The 27,404-nt window shown below is 65.0% G+C and overlaps 1 protein-coding gene across 1 annotated transcript; it reads left to right on the top strand.

Moving 5' to 3' along the window:
• The first annotated feature begins 444 nt into the window (after positions 1 to 444).
• Positions 445 to 27,404, top strand: LOC111161651 (histone-lysine N-methyltransferase, H3 lysine-79 specific-like). The gene is made up of 24 exons (XM_022525416.1): positions 445 to 460; positions 1,115 to 1,206; positions 1,375 to 1,430; positions 3,486 to 3,565; positions 7,108 to 7,176; positions 7,879 to 7,985; positions 8,406 to 8,447; positions 9,329 to 9,439; positions 9,525 to 9,759; positions 10,275 to 10,388; positions 10,968 to 11,059; positions 11,305 to 11,406; positions 11,744 to 11,881; positions 12,591 to 12,716; positions 13,954 to 14,438; positions 14,611 to 14,746; positions 15,031 to 15,177; positions 16,235 to 16,349; positions 17,240 to 17,817; positions 18,110 to 18,312; positions 20,672 to 20,736; positions 21,140 to 22,069; positions 22,762 to 23,335; positions 24,839 to 27,404. Exons 1-23 carry the CDS (start codon positions 445 to 447, stop codon positions 23,298 to 23,300), a joined length of 4,578 nt encoding a protein of 1,525 aa, XP_022381124.1. The 3' UTR covers positions 23,301 to 23,335; positions 24,839 to 27,404.

Here is a 27,404-nt window from a genome sequence, read left to right as displayed (position 1 = left end):
GAGGGCTCCGGCCCTCCGTGCGAGCTCTCTCTTACGTACGCTGCAGACTCGAGTCACTCCCGTGGCCTGGCAGGACTGTTCTCGGGAGTGTGGCAGATTTAGGAAGTTCCACAGGCGGGGAGAGGATTCAGAGTTGGGACAGCTGGGGTGTGGGCAGCCCCCCACAATGCCCGAACACGCTCGGGTGGTCCATCCCCTCTCCCCACCCCTGCGCCCTGTGTGAACACGTCATGCCCACCACAGGATAGCCTGGGTGGTCTGCACCTGTACTGTGGGTCGTAGGATGGGCTCCCGGCCTCTGCCCTGGGTCAGCGGTGCTCACTGGAGACTGGGTTGTCTCTGCTCAGGGGCTTCTGTCTATTTCTGAGCGACAGCAGGCCCAGTGCCCTGATGGGCTCCTGCTGTCTTCGTGAAGGAAGTGGGGGTTCCTGGTCACCTTGCGGCATGCATGAGGGTGTAGGTGAGGCCAGTCACTGGCCCCACCCTCCCCCAGCCCCCGGCCCCCGTGAGCCCCGTTCCCGTCCATGGAGGAGCCTGGTCTGGACGTGTCACATATGTGGACTCACACCCCGTGTGGCCTCCTGTGTCTGGTTCCCTCCCTGTGCGTTATGGGCTCGGGGTCCGTCTCTGGGGCAGCGTGTGGGCTCTTGGCTCCTGTCTGCGGCCGGGGGTCGCTCCTGCGTGTGGGGGATGCGCTGATGGGCGTCTCTGTTGTCTGCTCTTCTGAATCCGGCCACTGAGACCGGGCGGGTGCAGGCTTTGCAGGGACACATGGTCTTGCTTCTCGGCGTATGCTGAGGTGCAGTGCGATTGTGTTTTAAAGAATGATAAAATCAGGCATGTAGGTTTGCTGAATGCCCCAGCTTGGGGTACCTTGGTCACTAAGAACCGTGTGCTCTTGGAGGCCCCGTGTTAGTGTGCTGGGCCCCGCCATGCAGAGAGCAGGTGTGGAAAATGAGTGAGCCACGGGAGGCCGGGGCCCGCCGCCGTGCCCGCACGTCTGTGGTACAGAAAGCAGGCCTGGCCTCTGCTGCGTGCTAGGCCGGTGCTCTGTCCTGGTGTCGCTCGGTGCATAGGTGCCTCCTGAGGGCACGACCACTGTTCCCTGTGGTAGCCCCGGCCGGCCAGCCCACTCTTGTCCGGAACTGCCGGCAGGCTGGGAACCACGTGTGGCTGCGTCCCCAGCTGGCTCTGTGTGGCTCCATGGTGCGTCCTCTGCTGGGGCTGGACCCTCCCTGAGCCGCCGCCGCCCCGGTCCCATATCCTCCCCATGTCAGTGACTGCGCTCATCTCCTGTTCTCCACGCGGGCGGGCGGGGCGCGAAGCCGGCCGAGGCCTCCCGAGTCAGCCTCTCCCCTGTTCTCTTCCTTTCAGCTGGAAAGGGGCGACTTCCTCTCAGAAGAGTGGAGAGAACGGATTGCCAACACAAGGTAGGGCCCGACCGGGCGAGTGCCCCCGGGGAGGGTGCGTGGCTGGCGGAGCTCCTTCTCTCCCCGTCCCTGCCGAGCAGGTGGTCCGGGAGCTGGACCCAGGGCCCCAGGGCAAGGCCAGGTGTGGCTCAAGGCCTGCACGTGCCAGTCCCCTGGCTGCCCGTCAGGAAGGGCCCTTCCCCGCCATCTCGGCCCCGTGCTCAGCGTGCGGGCTCTTTCTGTGTCCACACCTCCCCAAGCTGGGTGCGGGGCCGGGCTTCTTTGCACCCGCTGCGGAACGGCGTCCTGTCCCCCACGGCTGAGCTGCTGGCGGTTTTGCCCCACCTCCCTCTAGCCCTGCCCCAGGCCTTGGGCTGGGGCACAGAAGTCAGCTGCTGGAGCCTGCTGGGAGCCCGGGACCCGAGGGGCATTGCACACCCAGAGCCGTCTTCCTGGGGACGAGTCAGCGTTGTTGATGGTGGCCCACTGTTTTGGGAGACCCTGCCATCTGGCCTCTCCCTGTCTTTCCTTCAGGCGCATACTGCCTGTTGCCCCATAGTCCCCACCGTCTGAGTCCTGGGGGCTGGTAGAAGCTGGGTGCCACTCTTTCCAGGGGGCCTCCGTTTGTGGCTGTCCCACAAGAAGTTCTCATCGGAAGGGTCTGCGCTGCTCTCCCCTACTGGCCGGGTCTTCCCCCTCTTCCTGAGAGACTTGTGCTGACTCCGTGGGCACCCCCATCCATGGGGGCCTGGGGGCCCTCCAGTGCTGGGCACTGGCCAGCAGTATCTGGGCCGAGGTGTCCCATGTTGTGGTCACGGGGACGGCACTGTCCCCCGGGCCTTGTCTGCCCCTCGTACTGCAGGCAGAATGGGAACAGGCCTTGGTGATGGGAGAGTGGCCCCTTGACGTCCCCCTAGGTGCTCTGCTTCCTGGCAGGGGTATCCCCTCCCCTCCCAGCCCCTTTCTTGTTGGGGACATGCGTCCATGCTTCTGACTTCTCGTGCATGGGATGGGAGGGAGTGGCTGCCTTCAGGGCACCCTTCTTCCATCAGAGCTATTGCCAGAGCCTTTGCTGGCTCACGTCCTGCCTTCCCAGGCTTCGTCCCCAACTAGGGACTGGGACAGGCCAGGCTCGCGCCCTGTGAGAGCTTGTTCTCTTGGCTGTCTTGTCAGGGCTCTGTCCCTTGGCTCCCAAGGACGCCTGGGCCCCAGCCTAACGCCTCCCGTCCTTGTCTTTTCTGTGCGGGGCTCAGGGAGAGCGCACTGGGCTTGCTGCGCGTCTGTACGGTTTCTTCCCTGCCGCTCTGCCCGTTGGCACCCGGGGTTTGTTCTCGCTGTGCTCGGGTCTTCCGTGGCTGTTCTGTTACCTGGTTGCTCTGCTTCCAGGCATCTCGATTTTAACTGTCGAGACTCAAAACGAGCAGCGAGGGGATGGCTAGCATCAGCCCAGTGTGTCTTCTGTCCCTTTCAAGAGAGGAAGTAAATGTGCGTCTGCCCCCGGCTCAGATTTTATCTGGAGGCACTTCCGTGGGGGAGGAGAGCCCCCCAGCTGAGTCCGGAGCTGTTTCACCTGCGGGGCTGGACGTGAGCCAGCGCTCGGCTGCTCATGGCCATTCAGAGAGGGCCTCGGGCGGGCACGAGCTGGGCCCAGGCAGGCGGGCAGGGGTGCATCGCTGCACACGCAGTGTGAGGCGGCAGCGTCCCCAGCCGCCCCGGCTGGTGTATTCAGACCAGGGCCCCGGGTGGTCCGGTGCCAGAGCGCGTGGGCGGGCGGCGGAGGACTCTGCCTCTGGTCCCTCCGGTCCTCAGGCGGCTCCTTTCAGATGCCGCCGGATGCTGTCCGCACGCCCTCCTGCCCGGGTGTCCTCACACCTCCGTCCCCAGGTGATGCGTGTGCGGTCTGCACTCCCACCCTGGGGGTGTCCCGGGGGCGGGCGGGGACCGCCCCCCACCAGCCAGCCTGCTCGTCCTCGGCGCCCTGCGGGTCCCGTCCCGGGCTGGGGGAGCCGGCGGTGGAGGCGGTAGGCGTGGCGCGCCGGAGCCTCGGCCTCACTCAACTGGAACATTGTTTTGCAGTGTTATATTTGTGAATAACTTTGCCTTTGGTCCTGAGGTGGATCACCAGCTGAAGGAGCGGTTTGCCAACATGAAGGAAGGTAACGCACTCTCCCCGCAACCCCGCCCTGTCGCGGTCCCTGTGTGCGCGCGGCGCCCGAGGCCCGCTCCGTCCGTCTGTGGAGCTGGCTGTGACCGCGGGCGCGGCCAGGTCCGTGCTGACTGCCCCCACGTGCGGGCTCCGCGGACGGCACCTCTGGGCCCGGGGGACATGGTGGGGCCGACCGGGCCTCCCCAGGCGGATTGGGCCAGCGGGCCCGGGGGCCTTGGGGTGGGGGCCCGGCTTGCCAGCGGGCTACACACTGCAGTCATGCTCACGTGTCCTGGAGGTGACGAGTAACTTCTCGGTGCGCGCTCATGCTGAAGGGTTACTCACTGAGGGTCTGAAGTTCGGGCTCGACCTGTGACCCCAACCCGGGGGCAGTCGGGCCAGGGGGCTCGTCCCGACAGCCCTCTTAGGCTCTCCGGGTTTTCCCTGTGTTTGGGCCCCGGTTGCCCTCGTCTGCCTTCCCGTTCCCGGTGGGGAGGGGAAGGCCCCCTTGCCGTGCATCTGTCTCGGACTCGACGGCCTGTGTTCTTGCTTGAGTTGGTTGGCGTGTAGGTGGGATTGCATTTTCTTTTTTTAAAGAATTTCTTTTTAAGACTTTTTATTTATTTGACAGAGATAGCGAGAGAGAGCACACAAGCAGGGCAGAGAGAGGGAGAAGCAGGCTTCCCGCTGAGCAGGGAGCCCGATGCGGGGCTCGATCCCAGGACCCTGAGATCATGACCTGAGCCGAAGGCAAATGCCCAACCACTGAGCCACCCCGGCGCTGCAGGGTTGCGTTTTCTTTGTGCTCATGGAGGCTTCCAGAATTGGAATTGTGTGGGTGCACGTGTGGAGTGAGGTCCTCTACTCTATCTGGCCCGAACCTTCTAGGGAAAACTTCTGAATCTTGGCAAGCAGAGACAGGAGGCCGTCATGCGGGGGGCAGCCTCCCGGCTGGACTCCTTCCAGGGAAGCCCTCTGCTCCCTGGCTCCTCCCACGGCCTGGGGTGCACCTGAGGGTGCACAAGCCCTCTGCGCCAGGGGTGTGTGGGCCCCACGCCCCGTGCCCGCAGCCACCCTGCCAACGCTGGCCGCGGGAGGAGCTCCCTCCAGCTCTGTCTTAGGCAGCGCAGGTCAGGTGTCACCTTTCTCTGTGCTGTGCCAGGAGCCTTTGTGTACTTGGAATGTCAGATAGAGAAGACCATCCAGTCTAGAAGCTTCTGAGGAGGTGGGAGGGAGACAGCGTCCTGTGAGCACCGGTCGAGGCCTGTGTCCGTGTAGGGGAGTGCTCATGTGCTGTGTCCGAGCACAGCAGAGCGGCCCACTGGGCTCCTGGAGGAAAGAGAAACACCAGCAACTTCCTCCGGTGTGGCCACCCTGGGCGCCATCTGGGGCACATGGGCCAGGCCACAGTGGGGCCTCCTGTCGCTCTCCTGTGGACGAGGGCCGTATCACCTGGTTGTCTGTTATGCCTCTGGCATGTGTCCTCACTGAGCCGAGAGTCAGGGTTCTGGAAGTTTTTTCGTTTTCTCCCCATGCGGAGACAATCTTGGAGCATTGGGGGCCTTTGTCTAGCTGAGCTTGGGGACACCCTGAATCCGAGGTCCTTGGTCGTGGCCCACTGTGTTTCAGGATCAAGAGGAGCCCACTCCTTGCGGGCCGAGTCCTCCAGCCAACGGCCCAGAGCCCACGGGCTCCCCTCCTCACACGTGCCCAGGTTTAGGGTGGCCAGGCCCTGGGTCGTAGCAGGGGGTGCTGCTGTCCTCGTTAGAGCTCTGGCCTCGGGTGCCCGTCCTTCTCAAGGCCCTCCTGGCATGAACATGACTGGCCTCCTCAGCCCCCAGTGTGGCGTGCCCTGTCGGAGGAGTGGGCTGCGGGCTGTGGCCTCAGTGTGGGTGTCGCCCGCCTGGGCCCTGTGGTCAGCAGTACCCTTCCCAGGGCCTGGACGGGAAGCCTCAGGACGTGCCCTCATCCTTGGCCAATCCCTGTAGCTTCTAACACAGCTGCTGAAGCCGCTTCTGGTTTTCCAGATTCCGAGGTGGCCTGAATGTGACCTTGGCGCTTCCAACTCAGGAGAGCCTGTGCCTGCCGCTTTCCTTGCCGCTCCCAGCTGCTTTGGGCTCTAGTTCTGAGGAGGGCCAAGCGCCCCCCACATTCCCGTTCCTACGAGAGAGGGATGGGATGGGTCCCCCCACGTCCCCTTACAAGACGTTTCGAGGAGGTGGAGGGCCGCCCCGCACCTGCGCAGGTGGCCGCCAGCCGCCCTCAGCCCCAGCAGCTGCATGGCCGGCACTCATGGGCCTGTGTGCGGGGAGCGTGTGCGCGAGGCCTTGGATGCTCCCCGTCATTTTGTAGGGGCCGTGCGCCTCCCCCAGGAGAGAGTGGAGGGCCCCTCCACCTGTCACTGTCCTGCTGCCTGTCCAAGAGCCTGCCTTCTGGTGGTTTCATCCTGGGCAAGGGGCCAGGTGGGCTTTTGTGGGAGCGGGGCTCCTCCGTGTTTGTGGACGGCCCTGGTGGACGTCCGGGCTCGTTGTCTCGTAGGGTGTTGCTGCTCTGGTTCCTCCCTTGTGGTGCCCTGTGGGTGGGCTTGGGGGACCTGATAGGGCCCAGACAGCCTGCGGAGCCCTGCGTTCCCCGGCCACCTGACCTGTGGTCCTATAGCGACATGCCCTCGGGCCCCTCCCAGCTCCCCTGCCGTGTGGGCCGTGCAGGGTGCTGTGTTCCTAGCGGGAGCCCCGGGGCCCGGGATGCGGTTTGCTCGGCACCACACTCTTCAGAGGCCCTCCAGGTCCCAGGCCCTCCGCGGGGCTGTTCAGCCTCCGTCCGCTGCGACCTTTGATAGGGCCCCGCAGTCTCTGACCCTGGCTGCTCCGACCTTGCACCTGGCTCAGTGCAGGGTTTGTCACAGCCCGCTCCCACCGGGGTTGGTTCTCGGGACGTGGGTTGGGTGGCTGGTGCTCCCCGTGTGGGACGTGCTGCGGCGGGCACGTGTGACTATGCACGTGTGGAAATGGGCTCGGACGCACTCTTCCAACTTCAGTGTGACACTAGTGTTTTCTTTGACTTTTCCATCTGGCTCTTTCTTCCTCACACCCAGCAGCTTCCGAGAGCGTGCACGCACCTGTGGGTTCCTCTGCACGTCTCTCTCTTCTAGAACCCAGCACGCGGAGCCACTGTGGGCTTCCTGCCACCTCGCGGGGCGGCCCAGCGGTGGGAATTCAGGGTTTGCCTTGGCCACTCAGCCTCGGCTGTGACTGAACTTGTCCGCGCAAATACGGAGCCCGCGGAGGGGGCCCGTGTCCTCGCAGCTGGTGTCCGCCCGTGGCCAGCCAGAGCCCTGGCCAGGAGCTGTGCCCAGAGCACTGTCGTCCACACGATCTGCTCTTGGGACAGACTTCCACGGGGAAGGCGCCTCCTGCCTTTGCTTTGACTTGTGGAGCGCGGAAAGGACTCGGTGGTGCTGCTGTCCCCGCCCCTGCTGTGGCTGTGCCCTGCTCTGCCGCCCTGCGCCCCACAGCCACCCCATGAGCCGTGGTGACTAGTCTTGTGTTGCAGGTGGCAGAATCGTGTCTTCGAAGCCCTTCGCACCTCTGAACTTTAGAATAAACAGCAGAAACTTGAGCGGTAAGAAGCTCACGTTGCTGAGTCAATATATGTGACTTTAAGCATCTGTGTCGGTGTGGGGTCCGTACCTGGTGCTCCTCACATCGGGCCGGTCGTTCTGTGTGGGCGTCCAGTCCTGGGGGGATGGGGGTCAGCAGCAGCCCCGGCCACACCCCCTTGGTGCCACGAGCCCCCCAGTCCTGACAGCCGCAGGCGCTCCCCGACGCAGCCCTCTGTCCCTAGCGGGGAGAGTGGCTCTGTGTGGACCTCAGAGGGGCAGGTGTGCTGAGCCCTTTGAGCTCCTGTTGTGACCGGCCTGAGCAGGCAGTGGCTACCCTGTCCCTGCTCAGGAGGGACTGGTGGCAGAAAGCTCCTGGGTGGGGCTGCACGGGCCTGGGGGCTTGGGCCTCCTGGGGGGCTGGTGGGAGGTCCTGGCTCCACATTGTTCTGAGTCATCTGCAAGTGCTCTCCGATGGCACCCGCGCCCCCCCCCCTTTCCCCGCGCTTGTCACTGTTTTCCTCGGACAAGCCCCTGGTGTGGCCCTGCAGCCTCCCTCGCTCAGCCGCGTGCTGGCAGCCGGCTGCCCCCTGGCGGGCGGTTGGGACCGGCTCTGCCCCTTCCTGCCTCACCGGGGTCACTCCGGACCGGCGGGAGAAGCACCGAGGGCCCTCCTGCTCACCCCGGGCGCAGGAGGAGCCCTAACTGTAGCCCCTTGTGTGCAGACATTGGCACCATCATGCGGGTCGTGGAGCTCTCGCCCCTGAAGGGCTCAGTGTCCTGGACGGGGAAGCCGGTCTCCTACTACCTGCACACCATCGACCGCACCATAGTGAGTGCCCTTCGGGGCTGGGGTCGGGGGCCTGGCCAGCCGGCCCTCAGTACGGGTGGAAGTGGGTCAGGAGGCTGGAGACCCTGGTCTGTCTCGCCTTTGTCCTCAGCCCTCGTGGGGGCCAGACCTTGTCCACGAGGACTCGTGGAACAGCAGCTCTGCCTTGGAGTCCGAGGCCACCGGTGCCCTGCCAGGCCTGCGGTGTGGCTGCCGGCCCATGTGGGACGGCTGTGCGGGGCCTGCACGGCCCACACGGGGGGAGCCCTGAGCCCGGCGGGTGCCCTACTAGCTGCCCACCTGGGTGATGCCCCGCCGCGCTCTGCCAGGCGCAGTGTCTGCGGGACAGGCTGTTGCTCTCACCCCTAACAGGGCTTGGAATGGCTTCTCACGGGACTTTGTCTTGTCTTTTTGTGTTTTCAGCTTGAAAACTATTTTTCTAGTCTGAAAAATCCAAAACTCAGGGTAAGTGTGTGTTTTTCGTTCGCCTCCATGTTGTGTGCGTGCTGCTGGGGGGGGGGGTGTCCGGCTGGGAGGGGCTCAGTGCCGGGGACCAGGGGCCTGCGCACACCTGCCTCGTCTTCAGCAGCCCCGTGGCCGCAGCTCTTGCACACATTTCTGGGGAACGGGTCGAATGAGTCTCTGAAGTGGGGTTTGGTGGCGTGGTGTGCTGTGCCCAAGTGCGGGGCGGAGAGCGGCCCTCGCGCTGTCCTGATCTGAGGCCCGAGCCACAGAGGGGCTGGCATGTTCCGAGCTGCTGCCCGAGGGGAGCCGGGATCCTTGCGCCCACGTCCCTCCCGTGCCCTCGCGGCCGCTGTTCTTCTGCCTCCAGAGTCAGTGCTGTCTGGGCGTGAGTTTTTCTATTTGGTGACTCAGATAAGTATCCAAGCAGGAGAGCCCCGGCCCCGGAGACGGCTGCTCCAGCCACCGGGGGCCCCACGCCCTGCCTTCTGCATTGAAGGCACTCGGGTCGTAACGTGCTGACCAGTGCCCTCGGCCCCTGGAGCAGGGGGTCACCATCCTTCCTCTTAACGCGGTGCGGCCAGGAGTCCTCACCGGGGAGGACCACGCTGTAGTGCACACACCCCTTCAGCGTGCGGAGCGTGCCGCTAGCAGGAGGGAAGCCACGGCCGGGAGGCTTCTCCCAGCCCAGCACGAGGGTCCTGCGCCATCCACGGTTGGAAGGCCACCTGCTTTCTGACGGAGCCCTGGGGAGCGCATGCCCGCGCACGCCGTCGGGCTCCTCTGAGCCTCTGTGTCCTTGCGTGTGCGGAGGCGGGCAGAGCTCGGGCTGGTGGCCGCCTCGAGCCGGCCCCGCCGCAGACACAGCCACACTTGCCTTCCAGGAGGAGCAAGAGGCAGCTCGGCGGCGGCAGCAGCGGGAAGGCAAGAGCGCCACGACCACTCCCACCAAGGGGCCCGAGAGCAAGGCTGCCGCGCCTGCGGACGCCCCGATGGTGAGTGTGCGCCCCGCGGAGAGAGGGCTCACATGGCCCGGTGGGCCCGCCAGTGCGCCCCTGACTGCCCTGCCCCGTCTGCCAGGACTCGGGGGCCGAGGAGGAAAAAGCCGGGGCCACCACCATCAAAAAGCCGTCCCCCTCCAAAGCCCGGAAAAAGAAGCTGAATAAAAAAGGGCGGAAGATGGCCGGCCGGAAGCGTGGGCGCCCCAAGAAGATGAGCACTGCGAACCCCGAGCGTAAGCCCAAGAAGAGCCAAACCGCACTGGACCTCCTGCACGCCCAGGCCGCGCCGCAGACGGCAGCGCCCTCGCCGCAGGGTGAGCCGGCCATGGGCAGACCCCTGGGGCGTGCCCTCGGCCAGTCCTGGCACCCCGTGTCTCTGCCTTGGTGCAGCGAGTGGGGTCCCTCTCCTGTCCGCTGAGGCGGTGAGAGGGGCAGAGGCCGCCGTGATGGCGTCATGTGCTGTGAGGCTGGTGCCTGCTTTCCAGACCCTGCTAGGGGCACACGGCATCCTCATGGCCATGTGCCCTGGGGTGGGCTCCCCGAGAGCGCACCCCGGTGGGGCCTTCCCATCATCCTACCCCCGGGCTCTGGGCTCCCCTGGCCTCCCATCCTGGGCTCTGATGACAGACCGCACACAAGGGACATGGCTTATGGGGACATCTTGGGTGCCACGGGGCTTTGACTCCGCTTCTCAAAGCGCTGCGACGCAGTGTCTGGTCCCCCGTTCAGTCTCGGTGTGAGCAAGCTGGCCGGTTCCCTGGAGCAGACCTGTGGAAGCTCCCAGGCACGCCGGCCTGCCGTTGACACGTGGCCTCTCTGTGTCCTACAGACGCGTACAAGTCACCTCATAGCCCGTTTTACCAGCTACCTCCCAGCGTGCAGCGGCGCCCCCCCGACCAGCTGCTGCTGGCTCCCACCCCGCCCGCACTGCAGAAGCTGCTAGGTGAGCTGACCACGGACCGCTCGGGCCTGCAGGGGTGGGGGAGGGCTGCCGGCCCCAGACCAGAGTCACACGGACTCAGGGCTGGCGTGATCTCCCTAGCACGTGGGACGCCCCCAGAGAACCACCCAGCCCCACCCCGTGTCTGCTGCATGGGGTGGGGAGGGCCATGTCGGGCGAGCTCGGTGCCCAGTGTCGCTGAGCCGAGTGCGCACAGACTCACCCTGCTAGGAAGGATCAAGCAGTTGCTTGTCTCTGAAAATCGGATGAAAGAAACGCTTTTTCATCTTTTGGGAGCTGCCGGTTTTCTCAGTTCAGCATCAGTAACCTGCGCTTCCCTAAGCAAACGGGCACCCACGTGGTGTCGGAGGGCAAAAGACATGGGGTGGCGCTGGCAGGAGCTGTGAGGGGCACCTAGGTGGGGACCAAAGGCCCCGGCGTGATGGTGGGCGGTGAGACAGGCACCACAGCAGCCAGCGGGGTTGGCAGCCGCCACGGTGGGTTTCTGAAGGGCGGCCCTCCTCCTTCCTGCTGGCCTCGGGGGCTCGTGTGTGTGCTAAGCTGCATACTTGATCCTCGTAGAGTCCTTCAAGATTCAGTACTTGCAGTTCTTGGCCTACACCAAGACCGCCCAGTATAAGGCCAGCCTGCAGCAGCTGCTGGACCAGGAGAAGGTGAGCCCTGCCCTGTGCCCCTCACCTGCTGGCCGCCAGAAGGCGCCTTGGCCCTAGGAGAAGCGGCAGTCCCTTCAAGGGCCTGTGCATTGTCCCTGCTGGCTCCAGAGAGGCCGTGGGGGTCTCGCGTAACCAGTGAGAACTGCTGAGGGTCATCGGCCTTCTGGGCTGGGGCACGTCCGGCTCTTTGTGGGAGGGGACATGGCAGGGACAGGGCCTTGCCGTCACCTTGCTGCGTCCCCCAGGAGAAGAACGCCCGGTTGCTGGGCGCCGCGCAGCAGCTGTTTGGCCACTGCCAGGCCCAGAAGGAGGAGATCAAGAGGCTCTTCCAGCAGAAGCTGGACGAGGTGGGGTGCTGGGACTATGCCCGCCGCTGGGCCTCCTGGGGCGGGATGCGGGCGCGGGGGGTTCCTTCCCGGTGTTTGGACTTACCGCGTCTGCTGACAGAGGGCGTGGAGTGTACGTAGTTGCAGCGCTGCTGGTGTGGGTTCGTGCCCTGGGGTCGTCCTTGTCCCTTCTCTGGGCCACCATAGGTCCTCTCTGCGACCGCCATCGGCCACCAGCCCAGCCCGCCCCTTCCTGCCCCCAGACGGCCCCCAGCCCCCCATCCCCTCATCCCCTGCCCTCAGCCTGCTGCTGCGCGCTCCGGCCTGAGAGCCCACCTCTGCTGTCGTGTGTCCGCAGCTGGGAGTGAAGGCGCTGACCTACAACGACCTGATCCAGGCGCAGAAGGAGATCTCGGCCCACAACCAGCAGCTGCGGGAGCAGACGGAGCAGCTGCAAAAGGACAATGGGGAGCTGAGGACGCAGAGCCTGCGGCTGGTGGGGGCGCGGCGACGGCGGCGGGGGCGGGCATGCGGGGGGCGGGCACGGGGGGGGCGCCGGGACGGAGAGGGTCCAGGCATCCTTCTCGAGGATCAGTTTGCCACGACCCCCTAGTCTGCAGTGGGCCGTTTCAGGACCCCCTACCGCCAGCCTGCCCGCATCCCCAGTTCGTTCCTTTCCCAGGCTCTTAGCACCCTGGAGCCCACGGGGCCCACGACCCTTCCAAAGGCTCATGCGCTTTCACTCGATGGAGCTTTCCAGGAGCCCAGACTTTGATATCCTCCTGGCACCCCTACAGCCCCATGCTGGTCTCTTTGACGAGCCCTAGGGCCAGGGGGCACATGTCCTGGGACCTCACTGCCCTGGAGACCAGGGCACGTTTGCTGGGCGTGCGGGAGCGTCACGTCTGATGGAGCCTTCCTGTCCCATTCTGTGGGCACCCTCGCCTTGCTCCCCGTGGGCGTGCTTACCGAGGAGCCCGGTTTCTACCCTGGGCTGCCTCCCAGCCTGGCCTTCTCTTAGTGGGTTCCCTTGCCGGACACACAGGTGTTCAGAGACACCTGCCCAGACATTGGCTGGGTCTCCCTTCAGAGCCCAGGGTCTGCCTTCTGCCGAGCGGACAGGTGCCCCCCCAACAGCGGTGCGTGCTCCACGGCAAAGGTCTGCCTGGCCAGGACTCACAACCGTGACCTCCTCATCCCCACAGCTCAAGGCTCGGTGTGAAGAGCTGAAGCTGGACTGGTCCACGCTGTCCCTGGAGAACCTGCTGAAGGAGAAGCAGGCCCTGAGGACCCAGATCTCCGAGAAGCAGAGGCACTGTCTGGAGCTGCAGGTGGGGGCAAGCGCCGCGGAGGCCCCTGCACTCCCGGGGCAGTGCTGCCGGCCGCCCCCGCCAGGCTGTCCTGCTCCCGGGCCAGGCCGTTGGTCGTGGTATTGGAAAGCAGCCTGGACGTCCCGTGTCTGGCCTTCAGAGGGGAGCAGAGGCCTGGCCACCGCGGGGCTCTGCTTGCTCCAAGGCGTCTCGGGCTCCTTGGCGACCCAGCATTTCGCCTGTGCCTCTCAGTGAGTCACTCGTGAAGCTGCCGTGAGGAGGCCGGTGTTTGCACAGTAGATCCCGGGAGCTGCCCCTCTGCCGAGAAGGGTAGCGTGTGTGTCAGGGTCCGGCGGGAAGCAGGGCAGGAGGGAAGGAGAAACGGACGGTCTCTCTCCTGTCCCGGTTTCCCGGAGTTAGCCGGCTGGGTGTGTGGCCTTCCGGTGACCACAGGACCATAGCACGGTGTGCGGTGTGGGCATCGGTGGCACCGGCAAGCTCTGTTTTTGCAAGGCTGTGGCCCTGTTGGGCTGGCGTCTCCCCCGCCTGGCTTTACCGCTCACGGGAAGCTGCTCACCAGCCCTCGGGGTCTTCCGAGTGTTGTTTTGTTACAAAACGACGCCGCAATGAATTGTTTCGCACGGAAGACTCCGGTTAAGGGTGTTTCTTAAAGACCTGCTCTCCAAAGCGGGTCTGTGAGTGGTGTGAGGTCCCGGGGTCCGGGCCACCTGCCCTCTGAAGGGCCATGACTCCGGGGAGCCCGGCACAGAGGAGGTTTGCCGACCCCGTTGGCCCAGCGAGGCCTTGCTTCTGTGCTGTTGTGTGTGAGCGGCCGCTAGGCTGCTAACCCCTCTGTGCAGTAACGGCACGTTCGTGAGGGGCGAACCACAAAGCAGAGAGACCGGTGAGAAAATCCCCGGAGCCCTGCGCGATGGGAGGGAAGCCCACAGCCACGGTTTTCGCCGCCGGTTTATATGTAGGCTCCTTCAGCACAGACGGGGTCCCAGCTCCCCGTTCCTGTCCCCCAAGCGCACGTCGGCGGAACGCCCTGGACGCCAGCTGTTCTGTCTGGTGTCCCCGGAGCTTCCTGCCCCGTGCCGGGCCGTTGGCTTCCGCATCACCCCCAAAGCCGATCTGTGTCTTTGCAGGCCCTCCGGGGCTGTGTCCGTCTGCGTTGGCTGGGTGGCCGGGTGGGGCGCGTCCGGGGGGCCTCAGGCCCTGGGCTGAGCAGCAGCCTGAGCCTCTCCCCGCCCGGCAGATCAGCATTGTGGAGCTGGAGAAGAGCCAGCGGCGGCAGGAGCTTCTGCAGCTGAAGTCGTGCGTGCCGCCTGACGACGGCCTGTCAGCGCACCTGCGCGGGAAGGGCGCCCTGGGCCGGGAGCTGGAGGCTGAGCCTGGCCGTCTGCACCTCGACCTGGACGGCCCCAAGTTCTCACTGCCCCACTTGAGCAGCGCTAGCCCGGAGCTCTCCATGAACGGCCATGTGGCCGGCTACGAGGTGTGTGGTGCGCTGAGCCGGCCCTCGTCCAAGCAGAACACGCCCCAGTACCTGGCCTCCCCGCTGGACCAGGACGTCGTGCCCTGCACCCCCAGCCACGGTGGCCGGCCGCGGCTCGAGAAGATGGCGGGCCTGGCCTTGCCCGACTACACCCGGCTCTCCCCGGCCAAGCTGGTGCTGAGGCGGCACCTCAGCCAGGACCACGCGGCTGGCGGCAAGCCTGCGGCCGGCGAGCTGCACCCGCGGTGAGTCCACTCTGGTGCCGGAGTGGGGGCCACCTTGGGGTCTGGTGAGCCAGCACCCGGCGGTCTGGGAGAGACCCTGGGGTGTGCGCTGAGCCCGGGCCACTGGCTCTAGATGCAGACCCGAGGCTGTGGGCATCCCCAGAGGAGGAACCAGGGCTGTGTCTCGTTCCAGAGCTGAGCACGCCAAGGAGAACGGCCTTCCATACCAGAGCCCTGGCATCGCCAACGGTATCAAGCTGAGCCCTCAGGACCCGCGACCGTCGTCCCCCGCGGCCTTACAGATGACAGGGGAGAGGGGCAGCGAGAAGGTGAGAGCAGGACCTGTGTCGTGGAGGGTGTGTGGTGGGTGTCCTGAGCCAGGCCGTGGGGGGGCCGTTGTCCGTAGAGACGGGAGGGAGAGTAGAGAGTCTGTGGGGAAGTAATGGGGGGGGCTGGGATTTTAGGAGGGGGAACTGTGTCTCAGGACAAGGGACCTCCTCCTTGCTGAGGACGGGAGTGGGGGGTGGGGACGTCCCCGTGGTCCTCGGGTGGTGCTGGTGGCCTGGCGCGACTGGCCAGCAGGAGCGAGGCCGGGCTGGTGGTGTGTGTGCAGGGTGTGAAGGAGCGCGCCTACGCCAGCAGCGGGGAGGCCATCACCAGCCTTCCTGTCAGCATCCCGCTCAGCACCGTGCAGCCCAGCAAACTACCCGTCAGCATCCCCCTGGCCAGCGTGGTGCTGCCCAGCCGCGCCGAGAAGGTGGTGAGTATGCGCCGGCCGGGGGCAGTGTTGGCCCCGGGTGACTGGCCCGGGCCCTTGGGCTCCGCAGTGTGGTGTGTAGGCGAAGAGGGGGTCTCGGCGGGCTTTTTTCCCTGTGAGACCTGCTTTCTGTTGAATGGCCTGCTGATGGGTGTGGGGCATACCGCGACCCCCGAGACAGAGCCCCAGAATGTAGAGTTGGTTACAGTAACATTTTCCCATTTTCGTCTCCCAACGTTTTTGTGGAGGGTGGTATGTTTGGGTGGAGACGGAATTGAAATCCGGATTCGGTAGAAGCGTGAAGCCCCACTCCCCTCGTCCTGTCTCACGTGTGGGCCCCCGTGGGAGCTCCGTCTTGCGTGACGCGGGCTCGGCTCTGTGTGAGTGGGGACGTGATTCGCGTTCCGTCTGCTCGGCTGACGTGCACCTTCTAGTGGCCTTTAGTTCGTTCACCAAGTTGTGCAGCCGACACCTGTCCACAGATTGTGTCACACGCGTGGATTCACACCCCGCGTGGCCTTCTGTGTCTGGTTCCCACCCTGCGCATCATGGGCTCGGGGGGCCGCACATGCGGGCACCTGACTCCTGCTGGTGGCCGGGACACTCCCCCATGTGTACAGACCACGTCGTGTTTATCTGCTCTCCTACGGGCAGACGTGTTGTTTCCACCCATGGCTGTTACGAGTCACGGTGATGTGAATGTGCGTGTACAGATGTTGTGTGGGTACGTGTCTCCATCCTGTTCCACACAGGAGTGAAATCACGGTTTGGATCACAGCTGCTGTCCCTGCTCCCTTCGTCCCCAGCCTGACATTTGCTGTTAGCAAAACAGTCCTTTGGAACAGATATCTGCCCCTCCCCTTGTCAGAACCTTCTGACCGCTGCCTGCAGTGCTCAAACCCCGAGCAGGTCGCTTCCCCTTCTGTGTGCCGGCTCCCACATACCTGCCATTCTCCCTGCCTCAGGCCCTTTGCACATCCTCTGGCTCATGTCGGGGACTCCCTCCCTGCCCTTAGTCTCCAGCCCTGGCTCATCTGACAGTGTGGACTTTTTCTTACAGAGAAGCACCCCCAGCCCTGTGTCGCAGACCCGAGAGTCCTCGTCCACACTTGAAAAGCAGATGGGCGCTAATGCCCATGGCACTGGAAGCAAAAGCCTCGCTCCAGCTCCTGCAGGTCAGACGGCTTCTCCTGCACCTGGGTCCTGCCTCCAGCCCTGCCCCCAGGGCCCAGCCCGCCCCAGCCTCTGCTGCTGCTGCTGGAAGGAGGAGGAGCTGGGGCAGGCTGGGTGGAGGGGAGGCCCCCAGATCTGGCAGGCTGGGCTCTGAGCAGGCCCATCTCCTCCTGGCCACGGGGTCAGCCCCTATGCCCTGGGGTTAGCGGCTCTAGGCTGGACCTTGGTTCACGTCAGGAGCCTCTGGCCTGAGGCATGCTGCTGTTTCCTCCTGGAGGTCAGCCGGGGCGGGCAGTGAGCCCCACTGGCTGGTGATGTCCTGGGGGAGCAGCCTGCTCTCCATCTGGGCTCTGAGGCCCCTTCAGAGACCCTGGTCATTGCTGGCAGAGGCCTCCGCAGACTACACACAGGGCCGGGTGGCCCACGCGCCTCTGCGGCAGGGGGGCTGTGTCCCAGCCACTCGGCCCTGGGGACGGTGGGCATGCCGGTGACACCAGCCCTGGGGGCTGGTCGCCAATTTGCCGCCACCTGTGTTAATGCAGGGAGGGCAGGGCCGCCTCTCGTGTCCAGCAGCTCTTCCTCTGGGGCGGGGAGGCCCGGGTCTGTGCAGGAGACGGACCTCAGTAGGGCTTCTTGCGGCGTAGGGAGCCCCTTGTGGGGGGGTGCCCAGGCTCACTTGGAGTTGTCGGGTTCCAGCACCAGGGGTCCTCACGCATCCAGAAGTGCCTGCTCTGGAGCCCCCGGGCTGGCCCAACCATGCCCAGCTCACGGGTGCTTGTCTCCCGTGCTCGGCGGAACCCACGGAGGGCGGGTTCCCGGGCGCGGAGCTTCGTGGCTGGCAGGTCCCGAGGCAGCGGCGTCCGCCCCTGACAGAGCCCGTCCTTCCCGGCAGGCTTCTACACGGGCTCCGGGGCTGTCAGCGGGGCCCTGGCAGGCAGCCCGGCCCCCCTGGCTCCCGGAGCCGAGCCCGGCGCCTTGGACGAGGTCTCAAGCTCAGGAAGCCTGTTCGCCAGCGTGGGGTCCTGTGGCTCCGCCCCGCAGCACCCGCCCCTTCTCCCACAGTCCCGCGGCTCCGCTGCGGCCTCCCCCGCCCACCCGCTCTGCGCCAGCCCGCGGCTTAGCAGCGCTGCCCAGGGCCCGCTGCCCGAGGCCAACAAAGGGGACCTTCCCTCCGAGGCCGGCGTCTCAGACCCCGAGGGCGAGGCCAAGAGGAGGATCGTCTTTACCATCTCAGCTGGCGGCGGCGCCAAACAGTCGCCTCCTGGCAAACCCAGCCCTCTGCCCACGGGCGCCCGCGGGGACAGCGGCCAGGGTCATGGGCCGGACAGCCGTAAGCGGGGCAGGAGGAAGCGGGCGGCGGCCGGGACCCCCAGCCTGAGCTCTGGCGTGTCGCCCAAGCGTCGGGCTCTGCCGTCCGTTGCCGGCCTCTTCACACAGTCTTCAGGGTCCCCGCTGAACCTCACCTCGATGGTAAGTCCAGGGCCGGCTGGGGGGCAGGGACACGGTGGGCAGGGCGGGCCAGCTCATCTGGCCCACGCAGGTGTCTCACGTGGTGTCTCACGTTCCCAGCCTGGCCAGGATGGCAGGGCCCCAGGAGCACCTGGGCCACCTTCCTCCGAGGGCAGCAAGCCGGCTCTGCCGTTGCTCAGCAGCCTGAGGTCTAGGGCAGGTCTGGGCAGCGGGGACCTGAGCAAAGCCCGCGGGTGCTGGCGCCCAGGGAGCCCGTTGACAGGCTTGTGCTGTGTCTGTGCTGGTCCCTCAGGTCAGCAACATTAACCAGCCTTTGGAAATCACGGCCATCTCGTCCCCCGAGAGCCTGAAGAGCTCCCCTGTCCCTTACCAGGACAACGACCAGCCGCCCATTCTCAAGAAGGAGAAGCCCTTGAGCCAGACCAATGGGGCCCACTACTCCCCACTGACCTCAGACGAGGAGCAGGGCTCCGAGGACGAGCCGGGCAGCGCCAGGCGAGTGGGGCCAGATGGGGTGGGCGCGGGGCGTCCATGGGCACGGCTTCTGGAAGGAAAGGCCCTCGTGATGAGGTTGCCCTCCCGGGGCAGCGTCTGGTTACCGTCAGTGGGTGCCAGGGCCCTGCCCGTGGCCTGTCCGTTGCCGTCCGCAGTGCCGTAGAGCGGCCGTGCTCGAGTAGGTGGTCCCCCCAGATCGCTCACCTTTACATGGCGAGAAGCCGGTTGGGAAGGGCCTGGGCGGTCCTCCCGCCTGAGATGTCACACCTAGGGCAGGCCAGCACCCTGGGCGTGGGGTTGCCGTGTCGCCTAGTTCCCGGTGCCTCGTTCTTGGTGCGTGTGTCACTTGGTTGGAGCAGACGGGCGTGCAGGCGGCCATGGCAGGCAGGGGCTCAAGAGAGTGGACACTGCACGTGGGGGTGTTTGAGCGAGAACAGTGTCCCCTCCTAACGTGGGACAGCGTTATTCTGTCGAACTCACGTGGCCCGTTACTTGTGTGAAGAGTGCAGCCCAGTGAGTTTGGGTATGTTCCCAGAGTTGTGCAAACATTATCAGTATCAATTCTAGAACATTCTTATGACCCCAGAGAAAGACCTGTGTCCCTTAACACTGACTCCCCAGCCCTGGCTCCCACCCTCTTCTCTCTGTGTGGACGGGACTTCTCTGGGGCCTCCTGGGAGTGGGGACCTGCAGCAACGGGTCCTTCTGGGTCTGGCTCCTCTCCCTGAGCCCCGGGTCCTCGGGGTCCGTCCGCGTGTGGCAGGGGTCAGGTCTCTTCCTTCCTGAGGCTGGACCGTGTTCCCGCGTGGGGATGGACTGCACACGCCGTAGTCATTTGTTACGTGCTGGTGGACGCCTGGGGTGTCGGGTGTTTAGCTAATGGGGTAACGCTGCTGTGAGCACCCCATGCCGCCCTCTGAAGATGTTTTCCGTTGGGGCCCCTGGCTGGCTCAGTTGGTTAGGTGTCCGACTTGATTTTGGTTCAGGTCGGGGTCTCAGGGTCCTGCGTCGGGCTCGCTCTCCTCCCTCTGCCCCTCCCCTGCTCATGCACCACGCATGCCTGTGCTCGCTCTCTTTTCTCAAATAAGCGAGTAAGTCTTGAAAAAAAGAGAAGAAAATATTTTCAGTCTCCCAGGTGTGGAACCGCTGGGCCAGACGGCGACTCTGTGTCTAATGTTCCAAGGAACCTTCCCCAGCAGCCGTCTTCACGTGCCCCATTGGCGGGAGGGAGCCAGTGTTGCCACGCTCTCCCGGCTCCCATTCCTGTCTGGTTTTGTTTCCTAACGCAATAGCCGTTCCCAGGGGTTTGGGGGTCTCACCGGCGCTCTGAGCGTCCTTGCACTCTGACCAGGGGCGTGGAGCGTCTGCTCGTGGCTCACGGCCGGGTGTGTGTGTCCTTGGAGAGACGTTGTTCCGGTCCTGCCTTGTCAGGCTGTAGGAGTTCTCTCCTGTGCGGACGGGCGGTCTCTTATGTGACGCCTGCTCCGTGAATGTCCTCGGGTCTCTAGGTCTGTCACCTCACGTTCTCGCAGGTGTCTGAAGGACAGGAGTGTTGGGTCTTGGTCCGGTCTCGTTTCTCTCCGTCTTTTTTCCTTGCCCACGCCCAGCGGCTGGTCTAGGCTCGTTCATCTTGTTTTTCTTCTATAGACGTAAATTACGTTTTTAGAAGTTTTATACTCGAGTGCTTTTCTTTCTTTCTTTTTTTTTTTTTTTTAAGATTTTATTTATTTATTTGACAGAGATCACAAGCAGGCAGAGAAGCAGGCAGAGAGAGAGGAGGAAGCAGGCTCCCTGCTGAGCAGAGAGCCCGATGCGGGGCTCGATCCCAGGCCTCTGGGATCATGACCTGAGCTGAAGGCAGAGGCTTTAACCCACTGAGCCACCCAGGTGCCCTCGAGTGCTTTTCTTTTGTGTTGGGAATGTCCAGCCTCTCCGTTTCCAAATTCTTTGGGTCAGTTTTCTTGTGTTTCTGGAGGTCATGGTGTTCTTCGGGACGTGCCGTGGAAGCATGGGCACGTAGCGTGTACTGTTCTGTGGTCTGGCATGTGCCATGCGCTCCGTGTCATGTGGGTGACACGCCATTGTTGACATGGTGCTTGGAGCTATTGTGAGCCTCGGGCATGACACAGAGCTGGCTCCAGCTGGGACTTTGGGCGTCTCTCTGTGTTGCGATGTGACGCCCCCGTTCCCAAACTCTCAGCTTCGTCCCCCTCCTGCAGTCAGGATCCCACTCCCCACCAGGGGCTCGGGCTCTGCCCGGCAGTCACAGTCCCCTCTAGAGAAGTCTGCGGGCAGGTGGGCTGGGCAGTCAGTGTACAAATGGATTTCAAACCTCCGTCATCTATTTTTTTCTTGATAGAATTGAGAGGAAAATTGCAACCATCTCCTTAGAAAGCAAATCTCCTCCAAAAACCTTGGAAAGTGGTGAGTGGCTATGTGCCCTTCCTTGTAACTCCCAGGCTCAAGGTGACCTGGCCCCAGGGTGTGGCCTCAACCCTCAGGACCACCCACGCTGGGTTTCTAGAATTGTCTCTGGGTGATGTCGAATGCCACCCGTGTCCCCATGACAGCTGGTCTCGATACTGCCAGGCGGCAGTCCGTCGCCTGCTGGTCGAACTGGGCCAGCGTCTGACACTCTCTGCGAGCACGCTGACGCCCCTCAGCCCGCCCACAGACCCTCCAGTCTCCGGCTCCCCATCCCGTCCCACCTCGCCCCGCTTGGCCGCCTGATCCCCCAGCAGGGGCACGTGTGGACACTAGCACACTTCCCTCGGGCGGGAGGGGCTGGCTCTGAGCCCTGGGCCTTACCGGCTCTGGTTCTCATCAGGTGGTGGCCTGACCGGGAGGAAGCCGGCGCCTGCCAGCGAGCCCGCCAACAGCAGCAAGTGGAAATCCACCTTCTCGCCCATCTCCGACCTCGGCCTGGCCAAGTGCGCCGACAGCCCGCTGCAGGCCAGCTCCGCCCTGAGCCAGAACTCCCTGTTCACTTTCCGGCCACCCCTAGAGGAGCCTGGCCTGGCCGATGCCAAGCTGGCTGCCCACCCGAGGAAGGGCTTTCCCGGTGCCCTGGCGGGGTCCGGGGGACTAAGCCCCAGCAGCAACCCTCCCAACGGCTTCGCCTTCAGCGGGGGCCTGACCGCCGACCTCAGTTTACACAGCTTCAGCGATGGTGCTTCTCTCTCCCACAAGATCCCGGAGGCGGCCAGCCTGAGCGGCCCCCTGAGCTTTCCCACCCCGCGGGGCAAGGAGGGTGCCGCTGCAGAGCCCGGCACCTTCGTGAACAAGAGGCAGCTGGACGGACTGAGTGGCCCCAAGGGCAGAGAGGCGGGCGAGCCGGGCCTCCCAGCATGTGGGCCCCCAGACAAGGCCTCGCTGACGCACAGCAAGCCGGGCAAGGGCCGGGACCGCGAGCCCGACTTGAAGAATGGCCACAACCTCTTCATTTCTGCCGCCACGGTGCCTCCCGGGGGCCTTCTCAGCGGCCCGGGCCTCGCCACAGCGGCGTCCTCGACGGTCAGCGCGGCTCCCTCAGCCCAGACACACCGCCCCTTCCTGGGCACCTTTGCCCCCGGCCCGCAGTTCGCCCTGGGTCCCATGTCCCTGCAGGCCAACCTGGGCTCGTCCGTGCTGCAGTCCCTGTTCAGCTCCGTGCCGGCCGCCGCTGGCCTGGTGCACGTCTCATCCGCCGCGACCAGACTGACCAACTCGCACGCCATGGGCAGCTTCTCCTCTGGGGTGGCAGGCGGCGCAGTTGGAGGTAGGCAGACGCGCGCCTCCCTCGTCTGAACCGCGGGTCCTGCGGGCCGCACACCGTCGCCCTCCCGGACCGTGGGGCTAATGACAACTGCTTTACAGGTTCCCTTGCAGGGCCCCCTAAGGGGCGAGAGGCTGTGCCCACCTGTCCCCTGGGGGCCACTTTGCACCTGCCACCTTGCTCCTTTTCATGAGACGCAGATGCGCCTGTGGTGTGGGCAGCGCACTCGCGCGTGAGTCGGCCTGCGCCAGGCCCTCTGGTTGTGACGGCGTCCCTTGTACCTTCAGGAGAGCTGGCGCCACAGCTAGGGCTGGGTTTCCTCCCCGTGGAGGTCGTCTGTCCCACCTGACACGGCCCACGGGCTCTGGGCCGCTTCGGGGCTGTTGCTGGGCCAGAGCGAGGGGCCACAGCAGCTGCTGTGTGGGGGCACCGTGGATGGGGGGCCCGGGCCTCCGCGGCCAGCTCCTTGCTGGGCGCAGGCGGGTCGCGGGCTGGGAGCCGGGGGGCGTGGCCCGGCACTGGCCTGCAGGGGCGTCGCACCTGGCCACCCGCGCCGTGCTGCTTGCTGCTTTGCCCCTGCCCTCGCGACGCCCACGGAGCTGCGGCCGCTGTCTGCTTCCCCGTTGTGGTGTCTCTCTGCGCTTGGCCGGACACTGCCCACCTGTTGAAGCTGAGTTTTTCTCTCCTGTTTGCAGGTGTCTTTAACCACGCGGTGCCTTCCGCCTCCGCTCGTCCGTTTGGAGCCAGTTTCGGCGGCGGGGCAGCGTGTCGCAGCGGCACGCTGGGCTTAACCGCGCTGCAGGCGGTGGCTGGCGCCCCCGCGTCTTCCTTTCAGGCCCCGCCCCCGCCCCCGCAGGGGCAGCCCGCCCTCCCCGCACCCCCTCCCCCTAACGCTGCCTTGCCTCCTGCCCCTGCGCTGCTCCCGGCTAACCCTGAGCCCGTGCTTCTGCAGAACCTTGCGTCCCTCCCGGCTAACCAGGCTTTCTTACCCGCCGCCTCTGCCGCCTCTCTGCAGCCTGCTAACGCCTCTCTGTCCGTCAAGCTCGCCTCCCTCCCGCACAAGGCCCCCCGCCCCTCCTTCACGGTGCACCACCAGCCCCTGCCCGGGCTGGCCCTGGCCCAGGCTGCGCCCGTGATCCCACAGGCCAGCTCCACGGGGCCGTCTGCCGTGTGGGTTTCCCTTGGCATGCCGCCTCCGTATGCCGCGCGCCTTGCGGGGGTTAAGCCGAGATAAAGACCTTGCTTAGCTAGACGTTCGTATTCTGTAAGGTAAGGCTAGAGCCCAACCAGGGGGCCCGTACGAGACCCTGAACTATTTGTCCTTCCTTCCGCAGAGAGTGGAGGGGCCCAGGGGACCCAGGCTGTTCTGCCTCGGGTGGAGACAGTTGTCTCTGAGAGTGCAAGGGAAGACAGCGCAGGGAGGCGAGGGAAGCTGGGCTGCCAGACAGGGCTGGCCGTGACTTCTGGCCTCCCGGGCGGCTGAGCAGCCACGGTGGGGCTCCAGGGGATGGCCGGCTCCCTCCATCTGGCCCAGCCCTTTATGGCAAGCCCGCCTGGGGCCCTGCCTAGCAGAGGTGGCCGGGAGGAGGTGGAGGAGGCCCATAGCCTGGCCCGTCTAGCTGGATGGAGCCTGCGATCGTTGTCCTCAGGCTTCATGTCTGTGGCCGCGGGGGACGGGGGCCCCCCGGGGCAGCTCAGAGCTCAGCTTTGCCGTTGGTCTGCTCCAGGGCCCCCCGCAGGCTTGTTTCCCTGAAGGCACCATTAGGGCTTTAAGAAAAGACCGCGTGTGGAGGGTTGTCCAAACTCGGTGCTCGTGCCTGTGCAGGCCCCGGGAGCCAGCGGACGCAGGGCTGTGGAGGGACAGCCTTGTCGTGATGCACAGCTCCTACTGCTCGCGGGGGTGCGGCCCGTGCTTGGCCGTGCGTGGAGTCGGCGCAGGGCAGCATAGGAAGGGCCCGTCTTTGGAAGCGGGTGGACGGTCGGCATGAGGTCTTCCAGGGGTTTCGGTCCGTGCCTTCGCTGGCCGCGTGTGGGCATTAGAGAGCGAGGTCCTGGCAGCTGCTGCTTGGCGTCCCTGGGGGTGTCCCCGGGGCCAAGGACTCAAGGAAAGGAAGCCGGGCGCTAATGGGGCACTGGGGCCGGGCCATCCTCCGCCGTCTGCCGCGTGTTTACGTGCAAACAGGCGTGGGACCGCCGGAGTCTGATGGCCTCCCGGTCAGGGCACAGGTCGGTGGACAGCCTTCCCTGAGGTCTGGGGACAGGCTGTGCCACAGTCCTCTCGGAAAAGTCCAGAAGGCAGAGCGGCTTTGGTGCGCGCGGGGGTGTCTCACGCCGTCAGAGAAGGTGTGCGGCCGGGACTGGCTTTGAAGAGCTCCGAGGTGTGCGTGTGGAAGCTCGTGCGCATCAGGCTCCTGGGCCTGGCCCACGGCGGACCGCCGCCTTCTGGTCCCCTGCCCCGTGGCTGTCACGGGAGGTCTCCGTGGGCTGGACTGGGAGCAGGGCCTGGCATGTGGCCAGGGAGGGCCTTGGTGCCCAGGCTCCTGGTGGGGGGGGGGATGGGAGGACGGGGACCTGCTGCCTCTGAGTGGACCAGGGGCGTGGCACCAGGGGTCCCTGCCAGGAGAGGCGGGGCCTGCAGCGACCATGTTCTGTCCGACTGTCCGTCCGTCTGTCTGTAGGAGGCTTTGGTTCCCTGGCCTGGGGGAAGGTCCGGGCTCCCCTGCGTGGAACACTGACGCTGTGCTGCCTTTCCTCCCGCGCGGGTCTCCGCAGGTAACTAGGATTTCTACCTCAACCGCGAGACCTATGCAAGGCCGGCCCGGCCGGTGGCCCCAGGACGGCGAGGACGGACCGCAGACAGGGACGAGGCTCTACTGTGAATCCGCACTGTGCAGACCCGCAGAGGCGCTGGGGCCCGGCCGCGGCTCATGCTGTCGATAGTTTTAGATAAAGTATTTATCGTTTTTTAAAAAGTATAAACAACTCTGACTTATTTTACTCCACCGAAGTCATAAGGCGACCCGTTGAGAAGTGTAAGTACTGTGTGTGAGAGGACCTACCTACCGACGTCCCGGAGGCCCGCCTGCCGCCGCGCCGGCCGCCGTCCCGGTGCTATCTCCACGCGGGCCTTGGCCCGCTTGCGCTCTTGGTGCTGACTGGAGGTTGAGCAACGCCAAACCAGGCCGTGAGGCGCCTGCCCTATTTATTCCCGCCGCTCTTCCTATACCAAAGGCACGGCCGTCTCCAGGCAGAGGGTGGCTGGCTCTGTCGTGACATTCCTCAGAAAAGGCCCTGTCCCCGAGGGGGCGCCCGCCCCCACCCCATCACTGTGAACGGCTCCTGCAGACTGGTGGCCGCTCGGGCCTGGCGTCGGCGCCTTTGGCATAGGAACGGCCGGCGGGCGCGGGCCCGGTCAGAGCCTCCCCTGTCGTGCGCGGCCCCGTTCTGGGTGGTGCTTGAGGAAGGGCTGGTACCCGACCCCAGCGGCAGCGGGCCCGGTGCAGCAAGTGCATTTACTTTGGTTCCGCTCGGCTCGGGCTCCCCCCTGCGGTCCGCCGGAGCGTGCGGCGAGCTCCCGGCACGGGCGCTGGGCAGTCAAGGGGGCTGGGCTGTCTGTACAGAAGAGAGTCACGCTGAGGAGTGACAGTATTTTATAGAGATGTGATAAAAATTTATAAATTTCATAGACTTGACTTCATATATTTTTAGATTGTATAATGCACAGTAAACTAAAGAAGAAAAAGTGAGGGGAAAACCTTTCTATTTATTCAAGTGCACACAGTGGCACGGGCCCAGGGCCGGCCCTCCGCCCCCAACTGCGTGCCCACGGTTCCTGGGGCGGAGTGCTTGGCCCCGTGCCCTGCCCGAGGCCCTCTGGCCCTTCCCTGCTGCTCCGCTGCAGCCCCACCCGCCCTGCAGCCGCTGTGATGGTGCCTGGGAGTGAAGGTGCTGGGAGTGGGTGCTGGGAGTGAAGGTGCTTGGTAGTGAGTGCCCCTCCCTGCATTCACCGGCCAGGGCAGAGCCGGGAGAGCTGTCCAGATGCTTCCAGAAAGTGCCAGCAGGATTCTCCAGCTCCTCCAGCGTAACAGTCTGACCAGCGTCATGTCTGTGCGCAGTCTTCAAAAGGGTGCGTCCAGAAGTCCCCAGGCCCCTGAAAGGGCGAAGTCAGCCAAGGTCCTGGCAGGGGGCCCTGGACCCCAAGATGGGTGCTTTAGGAAGGGCTGAGCTGGTGAGGTAGGAGCCCTGTTCTCAGGTGCTTGCACCCACCGAGGAACACCGGGAACTTGCCTCTTCCCAGAGGTGGGCTGTGCATCACGGGTGGGCCCTGAGCTCCTGCCTGGGGAGGGTCAGGGCACCAGGCCGGCCTGGCCTGCTTCCTCCTGATCCCCACTCTCCTGAGGGGCAGGCAGATGCCTTGAGGCACGCGGGCCAAAGAAGGCCACCGCAGGGCCCTTTCCGGCCTGCAGCCGCCTCCTGAAAGCAGACTGATCCGTGCGGCGCAGGTCTGGCCGTCGGCGGCTCCCTGGTTCCCCCAGGCAGGGGCCTGCCAGAGCTCTGCTTTCCTGCCTGCCCTGGGGGTGGCCCAGAGCAATAGTTGAGGCAGAAGATGGTGCTCGTGATGGGTTCTTGAAACTGGCCCGTCCTTCCGTAACTGGCCGCCCTGGCTCCTGCCCTCTGGGTTGGTGCTCCCGGCGCATGAAGGTGCTGTGCCTCTCCCCTGTGAACCCAAACCCCCGCCCCCCAGGACAGGGCAGTGTTTGCTCCCCCCCATCAGGCGCACAGGGCTCCCTGAAAAGATATAGGGTGGATGGCAGAGGTCATACAGGAGTCCCCGGGGTAGAACAGAGCAGCCCTGTCCAGGCACACGGCACGTCACCTCCGGGGGGCCTCCTGCGGACGTGCTGTACCGAGTCTCCCAGCACAGACACTCGTGTGGAGACACGGTCCCTGGTGTGAGGCAGGTGGCACGTGGGGGCCACTTCAGGGAAGTCTGCGGGTCACAGGTGGCTCTGCTCAGGAAAACCTAACCATGAACACGGCCCTCCCGGGCAGCTGGCCGGGCCTTGCAGCTATGGACTGTGATTTCTCCAAGGCTCCCGTGCCCCTCTATACCCACCCCACCTGCCCTCATTCCCACAGTCCAGCCACACTGGTTTGTCTCCCACGTTTCTTGACCTTGATTTGTAACTCCCGACGGGGCTTTGCTTTTGTGTTTCTGGTAGACTGTGTCTCAGTTGGGGGTGCTGGGCTGCTGGCTTGACCCTCTTCTAAGAGAACGCCAATGCATTCTGCGTTTCCACCTCTAGACGCTGTAATAAAATACTTGTTTTCACTTGAA

The sequence above is a fragment of the Enhydra lutris genome, unplaced genomic scaffold (genome assembly GCF_002288905.1).
Source record: "Enhydra lutris kenyoni isolate GAN:26980312 unplaced genomic scaffold, ASM228890v2 scaffoldscaffold86, whole genome shotgun sequence".
Lineage (NCBI taxonomy): Eukaryota > Metazoa > Chordata > Mammalia > Carnivora > Mustelidae > Enhydra > Enhydra lutris.
Note: the sequence above shows the minus strand (reverse complement) of the source record. Positions and strands in the feature narration are given on the sequence as shown.

Excerpts from the sequence above, each read along its gene's own strand:
- LOC111161651 (XM_022525416.1), top strand. Across the intron at positions 20,737-21,139 it reads TCCAAAAACCTTGGAAAGTG|GTGGTGGCCTGACCGGGAGG; the intron begins GTGAGTGGCTAT and ends GGTTCTCATCAG. Across the intron at positions 22,070-22,761 it reads GGCAGGCGGCGCAGTTGGAG|GTGTCTTTAACCACGCGGTG; the intron begins GTAGGCAGACGC and ends TCCTGTTTGCAG.